The sequence below is a fragment of the Rhinolophus sinicus genome, linkage group LG06 (assembly GCF_036562045.2).
Source record: "Rhinolophus sinicus isolate RSC01 linkage group LG06, ASM3656204v1, whole genome shotgun sequence".
NCBI lineage: Eukaryota > Metazoa > Chordata > Mammalia > Chiroptera > Rhinolophidae > Rhinolophus > Rhinolophus sinicus.
The window spans coordinates 141,850,819-141,870,389 of record NC_133756.1 but is presented as its reverse complement, the minus strand read 5'-3'; the positions used below and the strand labels follow the sequence as shown (position 1 = coordinate 141,870,389).

Below are 19,571 nucleotides of genomic sequence, written 5' to 3'. Positions count from 1 at the left end.
GGCTAGCGTGTTGCAAAATTCTATTTCATCCTCCCCATAGAGTAAAATTAGAATGCTTAATAATTTCTTATGCTGTGTAATTTATAGAATTCAAAAATTCTGTGAGAAATGGTGTTTTTTCCCCATAGGCAGATTTCAAAATATAATTTAATTGCATTGTGAGAATTGTTTTTATACCAATAAAAGCACTGATGAATTTTAAAGTGGCAAAAATTCATTAATAATTCAGCAAGCTCTTTCAATAACAAGGAGAGACATTAATAAAATGTGTATCTATTAATTTCTTCTTAAATATCATTGTTAAACTAATTGGCTGATTTTGATGTTTTTAATGATGTTTGCTATAATACTTTCTTTTAATAAGATCAAGCATTTGTTCTTGGTTAATTGGATCATATTTGTAGAGTAACTAATGATATACTAAGTATCTGAAATATTCCAAAATCTACTGAGGATTGTAGCTGGAGGAATTCATAAGTGTGTATATCATTGTTATTTTAATAGGATTGTGTGTTTTTTCCTGGTGTTGAATCCAATATGAAGCTCTAGGAAACCATTATAGCAGTTTGCTACTATCAGAATTTCTAAAGTTTATGTCTAAAAAGTTATTTCCACTCTGTTTAAAATATATTGAGAAAATATGCAATATGTGCTAAGCAAATGATATTCATTTTCATGGAGTAATTTTAACATGTCTAATATACACAGATACAGGGGAGGGGATCAGGTTACTCATTGAAAGAGATGATTTTGCCAATATCTACTTCTATTTTGAGTCCTTTAATTATTTTTTCCCAATTTTTATTTTTAAAAATATCCAATCTACAGAACAGTTGAAAAAATAGTACAAAGAAGACTTCTATATCCTTCACCTAGGTTCACCAATTAAAAGAGTTTGCCACATTTATTTTACCTCTTTTCTATCTCCTTCTTTCTCTTTTGAGTGTTTTGAAATTAATTTCAGTCAGTCATTAAAGTTTTACTCCTAAATGCTTCAGGTCAGGTCACTGAAGAATAAGATGTTCTTCTGTAACACATTGTAATATCGAACACAGCCAACAATAATGTAATATCACCTAATATGCAAGTCCCAAAATGTGCTTTGGAGATTTTGTCATTCAGTATCCAAATAAGCTTTATGTATTGCATTTAATTATTTTCTTTAGTTTTCTTTAATCTAGAATATTCCCCCACCTTTTGTTTTGCATAACATTGATTTTTATTTTTTATTTTTTAAGAGTTCAGTCACTTTTCTTGTAGAATGTCCCACATTCTGGATTTGTCTGTTTCCTCATGATTAGATTCGGTTTAAATATTTCGACAATACTACGCAGGTGATGTGGTTGAGTCCTACAATTATAAAGTTTAATAGCAAGTCTGTCACCAATTTAGAATAAAAAATGGTTCATACATGACATAATGGCTATTCTTCTTATTCAAGATCTACTTTCCATTTGGTTTTAATTCTCACATAATTAAATTAACCTAAAACAGTGTACTTAAAAGTATGTAATATGAAAAAGTAAATCAGCATAGCATTTAGTAAACCCACAACAATGGTTTTTAGCCAAATACGAAGAATTCATTTAATTATCAGGTCCAAAGATTATTAAGATTATTATGGGTGTATTGCATCGTAATTATACATCGATGAACATCATGCAGTTATAGTTATCCATGATGTAGTTTTAAAAAAATGGACATTATATGAATAATTGGTTGTTTTTCTCAACTAAATTCTTTGCTTTTATTATTGAAATTATTTTTTAAAGTATGTGTTGCAACTATTCCTGGCATATTATAAATCAGCCAAATAAACTAAAATGTGCTTTTCAGGATTTCTGGATTTTATTAAACACTAATATTGTATATGTTATTATTTTTTTTGTGTGTGTGCTCAAATCTTAGTGTTTGTATAATTTTGCAAATAGCTTAGATTTTTTTTTCATTTTTCAGATCTCCACTAACCCCTGTTTTGAATTTGACCTTTGACCGGATGACAGCATTTGCCAAAGATGGCATTACAGTTGCATATAAAACCTTCTTGGATCCCAATGCTGTTCTGCTTCCTGGATGTGACAAGTAAATTAACATGTGCTTGGTTAAAGCAATCTGAATCACCTAAATTCCAATTTCCCAGAGTGAGAAATTGAAACACTAAAAGATGTTCTTTGAATTGTCTTAAATAAGCAATTATTCATTTTATTGACTTACTTCATGATATAATGAACTCTAGTGCCTGAAAGACTTATCATTAACTTTCCTTGAGTTTTAAAAAAAAAAACATGGGGCAATGAGCAGACTATAGTTTCTGCTTTGCAGAGGTAAGAATTGTATTTGAAATATGAAAACAGTTTTTAGTGGATGTTTCTAAATTCATAGTTTTGAATGGAATCACTAAAATATTAAAGAATATGGTTACTCATGAGTGTTCATATTTAAGGATCTCATTTGATGATGATAAATTGAAACAAAAGCAGTGTGCTGGAGGCTTGGTGGGATAGTGAGAAAAAGAGCAGGACTTACGGGATCTGGACATGTTTGTGATTGTCCATGAGCAAATTGGTGTCAGTTTCTCATATGTAATAATAAAATACCCAGCATTTACTGAGTGTTGACCATAGACCAGGCACAGTTCTAAATGCATTGGGTAAGAACCTATATAATCCTCAAAACAATTATTTTAATTGCATCATTTCCTATTATCACTCCATTTTATAAAGACAGAAACCGAGGCACAGAAGGGCAAAATAATTTGCCCAGTCACTTAACCGGTACAAGATAGAGCCAAGATTCTAACCCAGATTGTTTTTCTTAAGACCTAAGGGTTTAACCACTATCCTGCACTGTCCAATAGAACTTTCTGTGATAATGGAAACATATTTTGTGACTATGAGCACTTGAAATGTGCCTAATGTGACAAAGGAACTGAATTTTTAATTTTGTTTAAATTAAATGAATTTTAACTTAAATAAGAATACGTGGCTAATGGCTACCTCATTGGACGTTGCAGCGCGATACTGATAGTATGTTGGATTAGGTGGTCTATCTCTAAGGCCCTACCCAGCTTTAAATTTTGTAATTTAACAAATTATAACTTTCCTTAAGATACAGGTGAAAAGACTGAAGTAGAGGGCAGATCCAGGGAATGGAAAGCAGTCTGATGAGGTCACTCAGTTTAGCTAGTGTCAACCTATTGCTTAATATGTCTATAAAGACAAACTCTTTGGTCTTCCCGGATAGTTATTTAACAACAACTCTATCCCCCAATGACTGTGTGTCACTTTCCAAGCGAGATTTGAGTCTGTTTTATCCTGTTTTTTCTTTATATATAGAAAATAGCTCATCAGCATTTTTTATAGTCATTTCCATTTATGAGCTTTATTCCATGTGCAATAATCTTTTCCCAAGCTGTTAAATTTGCCTAGACCCTTTCTCTTCAATTTTTAGCTAGCAGTTTAATTTTAAATTCATGTATTCCTTCTTAATTTCACTTCCCAGGTACAATGAATACTGTTTTATTGGGTAGATTCAAATTCAATATAGGTGCTTATGTATATTACAATGTGAAACTGCCCTTACTGAACACAACTAATTTGAAGATAATTTACTTAATTTTTGGATTCCATTTAAATTTTCTTTCAATGCTTTAAAGTGGATTGTTTGAAATCTTAATAATCATACTCTTATTTATATTTCTCAGAGTATTCAAAAATATACTATCATGTTTCCCCGAAAATAACACCTAACCGGACGGTAAGCCCTAGCATGATTTTTCAGGATGACATCCCCTGAACAGAAGCCCTGATGCATCTTTTGGAGCAAACCTTAATATAAGACACGGTCGTATTTTTGGGGAAACATGGTGTTACCAGTGCCAGAACCGTTTCTGTTAAATAGCGTGCTGTATGGTATGTCTTAACATACCAATGTTGCGCTGAGTAATTTTCTTTAGGGTAAGAGTCAGCTCCCTATTAAAATAAATGATTTGGCTAAATTAAGAGTGACACTCGATACCTCCAGTTTGTATTACCTCTTGAGATTCTTTTAAAAATACCAAACCAATGTACTTAACCCAACTATTATAAGTATAAGCACATCTGTTATTATTCATAGTCCAGTGTATTTAGAATAAAAATTGAGCAATGAAGTGCTATCAGTGCTCCACTATAAATGCTTCTGTAAGAAACAAAAAGTCATTTTGTTTCTTTGTTCTATTAATAATTAATTGGGCATGGAATCCCCCAATGTCATAAATAATTGCAAGGTAAAAATTTAAAACTTTTCTTTTCCCAATTATAGATACCAAAGCACTTTACAAATTTCTGTTTCAAAGATTATGAATTATACATTGATCTTACTCTCACTAAAAGAGTACAAGATGCATAAATTATTATACTAGTAGATTAAAGAGTATTATAATTGAATACATTTCATTCTAACAAAAATGATCACGTGTTTTACTTTCCTTAGTTGGGAAGTTTGTGAGGGATTTCCAAAGAATTTCAGTGGCACCAGTCAAGAGATACCTGATCAATTTGAAAAGGTGGACTTGGAGAACCATTTCTTACAGAACAAGGTCAGAATTATATGTTGTAATTAATGTGAATATTTTACGTATTGGATATTCAATACATGGTGATGAAGTAGAAATATTTGTGAAAGTTTTTAAAAGCTAGGATTATTTTACAAATGTATTATTCTTTACTTCCTGTTAATTAAGTACTTTAAAACTGAATCATTATATAGCATTCCTACTTGAAAAAATTTTACCTGAATTGCATCACTCAAGTACTATTGTTTAGCATATTTTCTTTATACCTACTGTATTAATAAGTTGGAGTTGTTTAAGGAAGTCTTTAAGATGCTGTCTCTCTCTGTACTTTGGAATCTGATCTGTATCTAAGGAACATGAGTTCTTTAGAAAACCCAATTTATGACAAGCCAATCCAGAAGGTCTGTTTATTAATTTACACTAAGACATTTATCCTGTCAGTAAATATTTTGTTCCCTAACTGAACTATGAAAGGCATTTTAAACATTGTCTGCAAAGAAAGAGTAATTCTTTTGTTTTTCTCAGCTGGGAAACTATGTAGGGTAGTTTATTTCAGCAGCATGAGCTTTAGTATTTGAACTCATGAAATCAAAACCAAAAGGTGCCCACAGAGAGAGAGAGATGCCCAAAGAAAGTAGGACTTCCTGTTAACTGGTGTGGGCCCTTTATTTCCAAGAGACAATGCAAAAACACATTGATCCAAATTGCTATTTTTGAATTTCTCCATGGTGCCCATTCAGTCTATTATGTCAAAATTTATACTGAAACTATAGTCGTTTCAAGGAGCAAATAAATCTAAATAGTATAATTATAAAAATAGAATAAAATCAATAATTGCTTCTAATCCTGTTTTTGAGCAAATTTAGAAAATAAATGTAGGTTGAATGGTGCAATAAAAATTAATGCCTTTTATATTTTATATTCATCTGACATTTAGATTTCTTTACCATAGTTCTGATCCTGGTGGCGTTCCTTTTTAGGTTTATGCTGTAACATTATTGTCCTGCTCAAAAACCTGTATGCCTGACTGTTGCCAGCTGAGTTTGCGTATCCTCATCTGGCCTTCACCGATCTCCATGATTCTCCTTCAGTCTTCCCCCATTCTCAATCTGCCTTTTCAATCTTCTCCTCTTCTTGATCTTCTTTGTACCCAGCACTACAGTCAGAGCTAATAAATTGTGTCCCCTAACATGCTTTTCACTTTGGTGTACTTGTGCCATGGCTCGTGTTGTTCTTTGCCTAAGAAATAACCTCCACCATTACTATTCCTTGCCTTAAGGCTTGATTCAACTTCCTCTTCCTTCCATGAAGCCTTCTCAGATCATCCAGAGAAAATTAACCTCAAATGATTTTGTGTCCTTTTGTGAACTCATTATCGTCCTTTGAAAATTGTTAGTTTATGTTTTAGTGTAGGCATTTACTTGCTTTTGTGTTTTTCCCCTCCATTAAATTGAGAACTCTTTGGATGCTGACATTATGTCTTACTCATCTTTGTGTTCTGGAGTGTTAGCACAAAGTGTTGAACGTAGGGCAAATGCACAATACATTTCTAATGAGTGATTTTTAAAATTTAGCTATAACCGATCTTTCAAGGCCATCTATTGTCTAATATGTTCATTGTGTGTTAGCCAAGCCAGACTGTTCATTTGTTGTCTTCTGAAAGCACGCCATGATTTCTGTTATTCTGCCCATGTGGATCCTTCTGCTTGTAATTCAACCTCTCTTTCTTTGTCAGCACCCCCAGTCTTCTTTTTTACTGTTGTGCCATGTCCTAGCATGATGTCTGGCATATAGCTGGCATTTAATAAGTGTTTGTTGAAATCCTGCCCATGTGCCTGCTCCATAAAATCTTTCTTTACCCCACCCTACCCCCGAACCAGACATGATGCTTCTGGCTTTGATAACCCCATTACATCCATTCTGTGCCATTTATAACAACATTGAACTCGATGCTGTTCCTCTTACAATGTTTTTGGGGATGATTTGAAGTCAATTAATGCTCCAAGTTTGGGCATATTTCAGGTCACATTGGGATAGGAAGGGGGAGAATAGTAGATTCCACAGAGAATGTTGAGATCGGATCGTAAAAGGTCTTAATTGAATGTGAGGGATTCTGGGTGTTGTTCTGTAGAAAACAAGGAGCCACTGGAAATATCAAGCAGAGGCAAGATCTGATTTGATCCTTGTGTGAGGAAGATAACTCAGGTGGTCCTAGTCTTATCCTCCCTGCTAGATTAGAAATTCCTTGAGGTCAAAGGGCATCCCAATCACCCTTATCTCTGCTGAAACATCTAGATGCTCAGATTTAGCTAAATGGAATTGAATTCACTATTTAATTAACTTGTTCAACAGAAACCAGCTCAAACTTCAAAAAAAATAAATAAAGGGTATCAAAGAGTTATCACAGGAAAAGAACCCAAAGGCTTCTCTCTCTTGGATTTTAAGCCAAAGTAGGACTTTAAAAGAAAACTATATTTTCTATGTTGAAAAATGATAGAATAACAATCCACAGTTATTTCAGCATTGTTAATTGGTTCTAATGATCCAGCGAAAGTGAGAAAACACTCATCTTAAGTAAAAGTTTGTACACTATGCTATTTTGAAAGAAGATACCGGTTTTGCATAAAATTTAAGTCCAATCAAAATACTAGTGCAAGAAAGCAAAGATTTAATGAACTGTCTAGTAATGAGAAACTTTAGAAGAAAAATGGCTCTCCCTTAGCTGTGAAAACTTTAAAATCCTTTCAGAAAAATGTCTTCGATTTAAATACAGAGAGGTGATCAGTGTGTTGGAAACAGTGATTTAATAACCTGAAAAGGAGCATTTTTAAAGAAAGATTCAGGCAGAGGAGATGGATATCTACAGGCTCTTCATGCTCATTGTAGTCAAGAAGACACTAAGAGGATTACAACAGGGGCAGAGTCTCTGAGGGAGGCAAAAGCCGATATTCTCAATTCCTACGTTTTGAAATTGGCTTGAGATAGAGATATCAGTGCCTAACCCCTGACTGTTCTTTCAAATCTCTTATTGACAAGTAAAACCTTCCCTACAGAGAAAAATTTGGAACATATAATCCCTATTAGTAATGTGGGAGACAGATACAACCCTGATAATTACAACCTGTTGCTCTTTTATCCATTTAAAAAAAAAAAAAAATAAGATTCGGAATCTACTCCAAATGGACAATTTGGCAAATACATCTCTCAACAGTTCTCTATTGTTACTTAAATTGGCAACATTTTCAGATTGCCCAGTTTAAGGGCAATAAAATTATATGTTTCCATGACATGGGTGAGATGTAAACTTCATGGTAGTTAATATAAAAGAAAAAAATCATGAGAAGAGTAGCTTGGGGAATGCCTGGTTATAGGAAAGTATAGCAGAAAAAATGGACTCCAGTGTTTGGCAGGTCATATATTTTGCCAAAATGAAAAGGCAACTTATTTTGATCCTAGCCTTTGTTTATGATAAGACATTAGCAGAATTTTAGTGACAATTTTCAATATGGAAACAACAAGAAAAACACCCAATTATGATTTTAGAATTATGGCATAGTTGTTGCAAGTTAACTTGCAAATTCAGCAGTTAGGGATGCTAACAGAATATGTTATTCTGTATGTCACAAAGGACACTGGGAAAGAAAACAATTCTTTACTATCCTGTTTCTTTGAAGAGCAGTATAAATTACAAATCATTTATACTGGGGAAAATACAAAAACTTTAATTTAAATTTTGTACTAATTGTCATTGGAATAGGACACGGAACTTTAAATAAAATCCCATTTCTTCCCTATTTTTAGACTAATAGCTGGAAGCTATTTGAGGACTGCTTACCTAGATCTTAGATATTTTGCCTTCTTTGATTGTGTAATTATGTGCTCACTGATATTTTCTGCTTTCAGACTTTTCCAATTCTGCTTTCAGCCTTAGAGATGGGTGGATTGATCAGCTATAGATTTATAGAATGGAAACAATAAAAATGAACAGCAGAGACAGGAGGAAAGAGATTTTAGAATATTTCTTATAATTGTGATTTTAATTTATGTATCAAATTATTTAACTTGGCCTTAAATTCTCTACCAAGAGTATAAAAATCTCATATAATTTCTGTGTGGTAAACAGATTGTTTATAACGGTTGTGATCTATGAGCTTCTTCTTTCAAGAAAAGTTTTATTGTTTTGTATTTTGTTCCTCAATAGATCTGTAAGAAAAGCCAAGTGGGTCCCTTATTGTTTTGAATTTGCACACCAATGTTGAAGGCTACTCCACTTTCATTAGTGATTCAGAAAAAGAAAAACAAGAAGGTTTAACTGACCCGGCACATGTATGCATCATTTTTATCACTGGCAGCTTTCATATCAGCACAGTTTATTCAGACAAGCAAATCATAGTGGTCATGCAAAGGGAGCTATGTATTTAGGTATTCAAAGAATAAAACAGAACAGAATTGCCTTTTTTTTTTTTGATTCTCAGCACTTGAAAAGGTTCAATGACATATATGATGGTATGTATTTAGAAACCAGTCTCAACATAAATACTTTTATACACATACCTGTGCACGTGCATGCATGTGCTTGTGTGTGTGCATGTATGAACACGTGCACACACACACACACAGCATATTATGTTGTAGGTTGTCAAAGCACTTTTCTAAATTCCAATTTTCAGTTTTTATCTTCCCCACCTTCATTAATGTTTGGTCTAAAGGTAACTGATCAGATTAAATTAAAAATAAAAAGGAGGTGATGTCACCAAGAGAAACTTAATGGCCATTGTTAGTTTTAAGTGAATCAGAACCCCAGACTTGGCAAGACTTTTTTTTTTTTTTTTTTTTTTTTTTCATAACACAAAACGAAGCTGCCTTAGTGGGCCTGGCTGTGTCTGGTCTATGTAGAATCACTTGGGAACTGTCCAGCAAAATATCTCTCGAAGAACAGCATGGTGTTAACACTGGGTGCCAACCCAAGACAGACACAAAGGACCCCTTCGCTCTTCACCAATAAGCCAACTGTTAAAAGATTAAACCATGTTGTGGAGATAACAAGAATTTAGGCCCTGGCAGCAGGTGCTGCACAAAGAAGCAGTTGGCAGTACGTTGCTTCTGTCTGACTAGTTCCAGTCAAAACAATCTTCTTCCCAGTTGAAGAGGAGAGTTTTGAGGGTGATGGGAACTTGAAGTTAGGAGGTTGAGTAAGAGTGTTACTGTAAATGCTGAGTCCTATGGTGCATGGATTAGTAGAATATAGTTTATCATTGTTCACAAACCGTGGGGGATCCCCCTCCAGAACCAAGCCACTACTGGCTAACTGGGGGACACACAATCACAGAGCTGTAAGTCAAATCTGCTTATGTGGTGGGGTGGCTGTAGTTTTTACATTTTATTTTCACATAGAGGAGTAGTATGAGATTTTCTTCTCTTGAGAAGTCATAGAATAATTACCAAATATATTAGTTGTACCCTTCTGTTATTGCCTGATCACATTAGAAAAATATCACCTTTTAAATTATCGTTCAATTTTTGTGATTTTTAAAAATACATTTGCTGTCCAACACAGATCTACTACAATTAGCACCGATTTAGAATACACATTTTAGTATTAGAAAGTAATTTAAATTGTTATTGAAGCAACATCATTGATTGGATTAAGCATAAACAAGCATATTCCCATATCCTGTAAAAATTAATATTGGTACTTAAAAACTTAGCATGATTGCTCAGAAGAAGTGATCATGTAAGTTAGGAGATAAGGTTTATTAAACTATGAAGTGACAGAATTCCTACAGGCAACAGGAATGCCTGTTAATATGACAATCAAGTCAGAACGAGAAGCCGTAAAAGGTGCCCGATACCTTTCACGTCTGTCATCTGATAACCAGCACGAATGCAGTGTCTCCCCAGTCAGTCCCCTCTTGTCCATGTCCACAACTGTCACTAACGTCTCAACTCATATCTCTTTATTCTTAAGAGATTGTGTGGGCCCCTAACTGCGCTCTTTGCCCTCAATGTCTCCACCTTATAATACAGTGTATCTACCCTTGCCAGATCAGCCTTACTAAAATGTGCTGTAATCCAGTCCCTCCTGCTTGAAAGCTTTCACTGGCCCCCTGCTCACATCTACATCCATCGCCTTACACTTGACCCCTTCTACAGTTTGGCCAAATTTACTGCTGCTTTTGAGCCTATGGACAAGTCCTCAGGTACATGGATTATGCTTCCTTGCCTTTGTTTGGGATACTTTTGTGTTCTTCATTATTCCTATACAACTGTCTCCATCCTCTAAGGCCTGGTCCAGATGTTACGTCTCTCAAGGTGCTCCATTCTGTGTTGCTGCAGCAGAAATGAGCCTTCCATTCTTTGAATACCTATAATGCTATTTAATCATTCAAATGGAGATTAACATGAAATTGTGTGTGTGTGTCATGTGTGTATTGTTGCTGTTGTTGCTGCTGCTGCCGCCGCTACTGTGGTGAGTTTCTTAAAGGCAGGAAAATTATTTTATAATATCCCACCCCCCACAGTCTAGGGCCTTGCATATCAGAACTGGTACTCAACAACTATTGACTGAATTGAATTAAGCGGAGTCCAGCACTACTATTTCAAAAGAGACCTTCTCAATCAGAAACATACCGTTCTGGGATAATTAATTTGGGTTACGTGCATTGAGGAAGGTTAACTTTCAGACTCTAAGTGAAAAACGCGTCCTTCTTCTCATGGTGTAGGTGGATCCCAGTATTGTCCTTTATGCCTCTGTTTCCATTGGAAAGCGGAGTTCCTCGAGGAGTGAAGTGAACAGCGCAAGTCACATAGTGCCATCGATGCTCTGGCCTGCAGCCAGCGTGTGGCTGATCACAAAGGTACCCAAGACTGACTGCTCTCCCTGAGTGACTTCCTGTGCTCGCCAGCTCACCATATTGCTCCTGCCCCCAGTGCCCTCTTGCCCACAAGCATGCCAGTGACAGTGTGATAAGTTGTTGGCTGTTACGAATGCTGCTTCCCTGCCCTTGGTTTGTCTAGTGCCCAGGACTTCTGTGGTACCCCACGTGAGCACTTAATTCCCTGTTAGATGTACTAATTAATTCATGCTTCAGAGTGCATTTAAACCCAGCATAAAGCTTATGGATAGTCCGTAGACTCACCATTTTCATGAGATTTGTCTGAATGTCATTTGCTGCCACTCCGAATCTTCATAGTTGTGCTTCTTGGAGCCTGGTGGATTAGCACCATGTAATGATGGCATAGTCTTTGTAAGGACAGTTTTAGAAGAAATCCCTGAGTATAAAATGTGAACAGCTGTGAACAGCAACACATTTATACCTGTGCATTGGCACTATTTAGTTTATTACTTTATTTCTATTGAAATATGTTTTGGAATTGCCACCAAATATTTATGTCTGGAAAGAAATGGTGCAGCTTGGATCTCCCCAGCTTGGATCTCCCTTCGCCCCTTCGCTATGGACTGTTTTTGTTTCTTCTTAGCACTTCCATGGGGTCAGAGTCACCCAGCAAGTTTACTGCTACTTACTTTTTTTTTCGAGGGGGAGGAGGTTGAAACTATTTCCTCAAATGAAATTTTAGACTGCCCTTCATTATTATTTTTTTATTCCCTGAGAGTTAAAAACAAACATACAGAGTAATTAAGACACAAAGGTACTAAGGAATATTATTCATTCTATATAACAAGGCAGAATGAGGTTAGACAAGATATTTCTTAAATAGGCTTCCAACCTGGAGACTATTAACTACTAGCCCTTTTTCAGTTGCGTTTTGTTTCTGATTTAATAATCACATCTGCCATTTTGTTAAACATCTGCTATATGTTAGGCATCATATACACATTTATTATCTCATTTAATCTTATAAAAACTCTGCAGGTTTTCATTATACAGCCGAAAAAACAGTATCTGGTAAGGGGCAGAGGAAGGATTCTTGGTCTGTCTGACTTCAAAATGTACGCTTAGTCACTGTAATATAACACACTGCTCTGTATTTGACCAATTGATGAGCATGATAGAAGTGTTTTCATTTTAGCACGGCCACTGAACACCTGTGTGACGTCAGGTAAGTAACATAGTTTATCTGGCCCTTCATCTTCTCATCTACAGAGTCAGACTAGTGGATGTAGAAGGTTCTTTTCTAGATCTCATATTCTGTAATTCTATGGTATCTGTAGAATTTTATGATGTAAAATAACCTGTGCTTATCTCAAATTTCCTCGAAAATAATGGAAGTGGTTACTGAGAAGAGTATGGGTTTTGGAGTTAGGTTGGAATAGACTCTTTTATGTGACCTTAGAAAAGTTACTTAGCCACATGCATCGAGACACTGTTTCCTTATCTACAAAATGAAGTTAATCAGACCTGTTTTGCACAGTAACTATGAGGATTGAATGAGAAAGCATGTGGGAAGTTCACGCATACTATCTGGTATACAGAAAGTGCTTAATAAATGATGATTCTTTTCCTCACCCCAAGCAGTTTCTTTTCTGTATAGAGAACCATGATCAAATGAGGATTCATTCAGTGTTGATTAGAACCAAATTTAAAACAAAATGCTTTTCTTAAGTCATCATATATTTCTTTCCCACACAACAAAAACATGAGAAATAAAAGTTACATGCTAAAAAGAAAACAATTTTGAGTATCTTTAGATTGAACATTCTCTACCTTTTTTCAAAACAAAACTTTTTACCTGTACAGATAGAGAATTTTGTGTGCCACAAATTCTTAATATGTGTGACTAAATTTTTCAGTGTTTGTCACTTATTTGAAAGGTTTTGTTGATTCACTAAACAAGAAAATTGTTACATGGCTATTCAAACAATATTCCCAATCAATTTCCTTATTAGAGAATCCTAATATTTAAAATAAAAGCAATTCACAAACCCACCTTAAAATGTTTAGCCCATGGTATTTAAACCCAGAGTAAAACTTTCAATTGGTATGAAGGTTAAAGATTGGTTTCAATCTTGTCAGTTCACTGCACTTTTTTTTCCCTGTGCATACATATTTTTCAAGTAAGCTCTGTAGTTATAACAAGTGACACGTGATGGACCCCAAATCGCTGCACTGTGAAATATGCACAGAAAAAAAAAGGACAAATGAAGATATCAAGGTCTGTTTTATTTTTGCGCTGAACTATGAAATGCCACCTTTGTCGGACAGAGAAGATCACTGACTCTGAGCAGGGCTCACTGACTGCTAAGTTGTGGGTACTGTTTCACTTTCAGCAACTGTTAATATCCAGGGTTATCCAGGCATAATGACCTCACTATGTGCGACACATTGTTGAATTTTCTGGTTCTTTTAACTTATTTAGACCTTTCTCCTCTCTCTATTCATTGGAAGACTGGAATGATCCTGAGCCGAGCGATAACTCAGGGCTGCCTAGCTGTTGGTCATCCAATCAGAGTCAAGGCTGCTGAGGGAACATCACTAGAAGGGTATAAATTAATCCTACAGAAAAGGTAATGCTTATGAGCTATTTAACTCAAAACAATAAATGTTAATTTCAATATTTCTGAGCAGTCAAATCATGATGCCTCCTGGCTTAGATGGAATATTCAGTCTGTGTTTAAATTTCATAACATCAATATTAAGTTTTCTAATCTAAAATGAGTTTGAAAACTTATCCCATTTACCTTGGTATTGTGTCTTAGATATTTTAAACAGTGAAATGTTGGCCTCCAACGTGTACCTATGTCGCAGAAAAGTTGCTACTTTATAATTATCGTATTGTGTGTGTATTCATAACCTTTTCTCTATGTTCTAAATATAAAATATTGAACTATGAAAGAAAAATCAAGGAAGAAAAATATTGCTGGCTTGTAAAAACTGAAAGTGTGCTTTCTATTTGTTTTTTTTTTCTGACTTGGGATTATAAAATTAAAATTAAAAAGTAAAATTTAGAAATTTAGCTATGAGGAAGAAAATTGATTTATATTCAACAGTCTGGAATTATTGTCTCCTAGATGCTTTCTTTTTTCTTGTCCATTTGTCTTCTGATTTCACCTGTGTTGACAAAAATAAATCCTGTTGTACTTCAGGACTTAGAAAGCTATTACCCAACTACTTCTGGCTAAACAGGCAGTTAGGATGTGCTAAGGGTTGAAACCAGAGCTAGGGTACTCAGGCACCATTGAAACTAGTCCAGCTGCTAATACAGAAGGGAAATTTTCTCTACTATGCAAAACAGATTGTCCAACAGGTATTAGAATATTACAAAATGGCAAATTTTGGCTATACCTCTTACTCTAGCAAAAAGAAAAAATTTCTGAGCCTGACAACCATTGTAATTTCTTTATATTGTATTGTTACATTTAATACTACAACAACCTAATAAGGTATATATTATTATTATCATCATCTTTACAGATGAGGAAACTGAGACATAGAAAAGTCAGTCATTTACTCGGGGACCTACTAAGTGGTTGGGCATGATTGCAAACCCAAGCTGTCAGATTCTATAACTTCTTCTTTGCCACAACACTACACTGCCTCTAGGTTAAAGTCTAGTCAGACAGTTGCCAGTGAGTGCCAAGTATAGTAGCAAATATCTCAGTGGATGTGTCACAAATAATGAGGTCATTGAGAAACCCAGGTGGAAAGGAGAGGGAAGCAGTAGCTTGTCAGCATGCGAACTACCCAGTGCTAATACAGTCTTAAACACATACTTCCCAAGGAGGGATAAACAAACCCAAAAGCAGTCCCATTCTGATGTGGTGCTATATGTGGAGCGGGTAACAAGATAGCTGGAGCAGAATCAGTACTATAAACTAATGACATATCAAGAAACAACTTGTGATGATAATGACAAGGCCAGACCATGGAACATGGAGACACAGATGCTTCTGCTCATTTAGTCCATGGTTATAACAAAGACAAAAATCAATCAATTGTAACTGACTCAGAAATTACACACTTATTGAATAGACAGCATACTAAAACAGTTGTTATAACTATATTCCATATAGTCAAGAAGCTAGAGGGAAGATTAAGCATATTAAATAGATACATGGAAGATATAAAAAGACTGAAATCAAATTTCTGGAGATGACAACGACAATGTATGAAATGTAAAATATATTTAATATGACTAATGGCATATTAGACATTGTGGAAGAAAATATTAATGAACTTGAAGAGAAAACAATAGAAACTATTCACAATGAAAGTCAGAGAGAAAAAAAATACTGAAAAAAAAAAAAAAAGAACACAGCATCACTGAGATGTGAGAAACTTCATATAGCCTAATCTCCGAGTAATTAGATTTTCTGAATGGAAGAAGTAGAGAACAGAATATTGGAAGAAAGCCTTTCTGAAAATTTTCCAAATTTTGTGAGAATTATAACCTAGAGATTGAAGAAGTTCAGCAAATTCTAAGCACAAGAAATGGAGAAATGAAACCAAGGAAAATAATAATAAAATTGCCTAAAATTACTGGTAAAGAGAAAATCTTAAAAGCATACAAAGAAAAAAGACATATGTAAGAGGAACAAAGATAAGGTTGGCCAATTTCTTTTTGGCAATAATACAAGTGAGAAGAAAGTGGAAGAACATCTTTAAAATGCTAAGTGAAAACAAACAAACAAACAAACAAACAAACCTGTCCTTTCCCAATATTTCAAATATTCACAAACTGAAAGACTTTATTACCAACAGATCTGCACAACAAACAATATGAAAAGAAGTCCTTCAAGGAGAAGAAAAATGATACCAGATGGAAATAAAGAGCATTGGGAATAGTAACTACCTAGGTAATATAAAGACCTTATTTCTTATTATTTCTCTTTAAAATATAGTGTATTATTTAAAGCAAAAAAATAATATAGAGAGAATAACATGTAGAAGTAAAATGTATGAAGGCAATAGCACAAATGCTAATTAGAGAGAAAAGGAAGACAGATTCTTATATTTGTCAAATGGTATGATATCAACTGAAAGTAGACTGATAAGTTAAAGATGTATATGATAGACCCTAAAGCAACCACTAAAATAACATAAGAAAGAGTTATGGTAACAAGCCAAAAATACAGATAAAATGAAATAATAAAAAAACGCCATTCAATCCCAAAAGAAGACAGATAATGAAGGAAAGGGGTACAAAGAACAGATAGGAGAAAGAGAAAATAACTAACAAGATGGTAGGTTTCAACCCAACTATATCAATAACCACATTAAATATAATAAATCTAAACACCCTATTTAAAAGTCAGATGTCAGATTAGATTTAAAAAAACAGGTCTCTATACACTAACTTACAAAAAACCCGCTTAAAATATGAAGACACAAATATGTTAAAAGTACCATGGAAAATGATAAAAGTAATCCAAAGAAAGCTAGAATGGCTAAATTAATATCAGGCAAAGTAGACTTTGGTATAATGAATATTAGCAGGGATAAAGAGGATCATTTCATAATGCTTAAGGGATTAATTCATCAGGAAGACATAACAATCCTATACATTTGTTCACCTCGTAACACAGCTTCAAAATACATGAAGTGAAGCTTATAGAACTACAAGGAGAAAGAGAAGAATCTATAGCTGTAGTCAGCAAAAACAGTAACATTTCAATAATTAATAGAACAAATAGAAACAAATCTGTAAAGATATGAAGACTAGAACAGCAGAATCAACCAGCTAATTGATATTTATAGAATAATGCACCCATCAACAGCAGAAGACATATTCATTTCAAGTGCACAGGATATTAAGCAAAATAGACTATATTCTGGCTATAAAACAAGTCTCAACTTGGTTAAGATAATTCAAGTGTTATAAAACATGTTCTCTGACCATAATTGAGTTAAATTAGCAATCAACAGCATAAAGCTTTCTGGAACCCCTCACCCCCACCCCAAATATTTGGACACTAAGTAACACATTTCTAAATAACACACATATCAAAGAACACATCCAAACAGAAATGATCAAGTTCCTATCTAGATAGGAATTGAAGAAGTAAAACTGTTTTTTCAGATAACATGATTTTTCTATGTAGAAATACTATAAAATCTACAAAAAGTTCTACGTAGAATTAGTAAATGAGAACTAGTTTAATGAGTTTGAAGGCTTGAGAACAATATACACATATTGGTTATGTTCCTATATATTAGCAACAAATGATTGAAAATTGAAATTTATACATATCCATTTACAATAACATCAAAAGTATTACATGCCTAAGAATAAATCAGGCAAAATATGTTCCAAGGCTTGTGCGTGGAAAACTACAAAACATTGCTGAGTGAAATTTAAGAAGACTAAATAAATGCAGGTATATATGGTGTTCATGGACTGCAAGACTCAATATTGTTATGATGTTCATTCTCCTCAAATTGATCCACAGATTGAATATAAACTCAGTCAAAACCCCAGTAGGTTTCTTTTATAGAAATTATCAAGCTGATTTTAAAATTCATGTGGAAATTCAAAGGACCTAAACTAGTCAAAACAATTTTGATAAAAAACAAGCTCAGAAGACCTATTTTACCTGACAAGACTTATTATAAAACTACAGTGATTAGAATGGTGTGCTCTTGGCACCAAAGTAGACAATTAGATCAGTGGAACAGAAGAGAGCATCCAGAAATAGACCTCCATATACATGGTCAATTGATTTTTGACAAAAGTGCAAGGAAAATTCAGTGGAGAAAAAAAAATTTTTTTTGACAAATGGTAATGGAACAATTGGATATTCATATGTAAGAAAATGAACTTTGATATATGCCTCACACCATAGAGAGTAATTAACTCAAAATAATTCATAGGCCTAAGTGTAAAACCTTTAAATATTTTAGATGAAAACATAGGAGAAAATATTTATAATCTCGTATTAGGTAAAACTTTCCTTGACATGACACCAAAAGCGTGATTCACAAAAATATAAATTGACCAATTGAACTTCATTAAAATTAAGGAATTCTGCTCTTTGAAAGACATTGTCAAGAGAATAATAAGCTACACACAGGAGAAAATATATGCCATATATATGTATACATATATATATATATATATATATATATATGTATACATATACACACACACACCTATATATGTATGTATATATGAAAAATTCACACACACACAACTCAAGAAAAAATGCGCAGATACATTATTTGAACAGATACTTTAACAGGAAAGTATACAGTTGGCATATGAAAAGATGTACAATCATCTGAGCATCTCAAATGATACTCAGTCAATGATCATTAATCATTAGGGGAATGCAAAATAAACCCCTAATGAAGTACCACTAGATGTGTCATACAATGTCTAATGTTTAAAAGACTGACCATGCCAAATGTTGGTGAGGATGTGTAGCTACCGGAACTCTTATACTCAGTCGGTAGAAATAAAAAATAGTTCAGTTGGGGAAAACAGTTGGTACTTTCCTAAAATATTAAAAATATATATACCTTATTATATAACCATTATAGTCCTAGAAAGTTACTCAAGAGAAATGAAAACATAAGTCCTTACAAAGACTTGAATACAAATATTTCTAGCAGCTCTATTTCTAATTCCCAAGAGTAAAACCTGGATACAATCCCAATATCCATCCATAGGTGAATAGGTAAATATAGTATGTCTATGTGATAAAATATTACTCAGCAATAGAAAGGAATAAATTCTTGATAAATGCAACAATGTAGCTGAGTCTCAAAGTAATTATATTTAGGGAAAGGAGCAAAACCAAAAAGAGTATATACTGTTTGATTCTGTTTATATAAAACTTTAGAGAATGCTAACTAATCTAGACAGCATATCAGTGTTTGGCTTGTGATAGAAAGGTGGGAAGAGATAAAAAGGAAGGGATTGCAAAAGAGGCACTAGGAAACTTTGGGGGTAATTTTTCAGCTGTGATGGATATGAATACGTTCATTATCTTGATTGTTGTGATGCTTTAGCAGGTATATACATGTTTCGAAACATCTTCAATTTTTACTCTTAAATATATGCCTGTCGCTTGTACTGTATTTTATAATATTGTGTCAATTATTTCTCAATAAGTTGT

At 34.0% G+C, this 19,571-nt stretch overlaps 1 protein-coding gene across 1 annotated transcript in view; it reads left to right on the top strand.

Moving 5' to 3' along the window:
* LOC109450800 (doublecortin domain-containing protein 1) overlaps positions 1-19,571 on the top strand; it is a 241,412-nt gene that overhangs the window by 198,571 nt on the left and 23,270 nt on the right. Inside the window, exons 13-16 of the mRNA XM_074337083.1 lie at positions 1,957-2,082; positions 4,474-4,579; positions 11,278-11,412; positions 13,903-14,021. Of these exons, the coding sequence (XP_074193184.1) occupies positions 1,957-2,082; positions 4,474-4,579; positions 11,278-11,412; positions 13,903-14,021 (486 nt within the window). The remainder of the gene's footprint in view (positions 1-1,956; positions 2,083-4,473; positions 4,580-11,277; positions 11,413-13,902; positions 14,022-19,571) is intronic.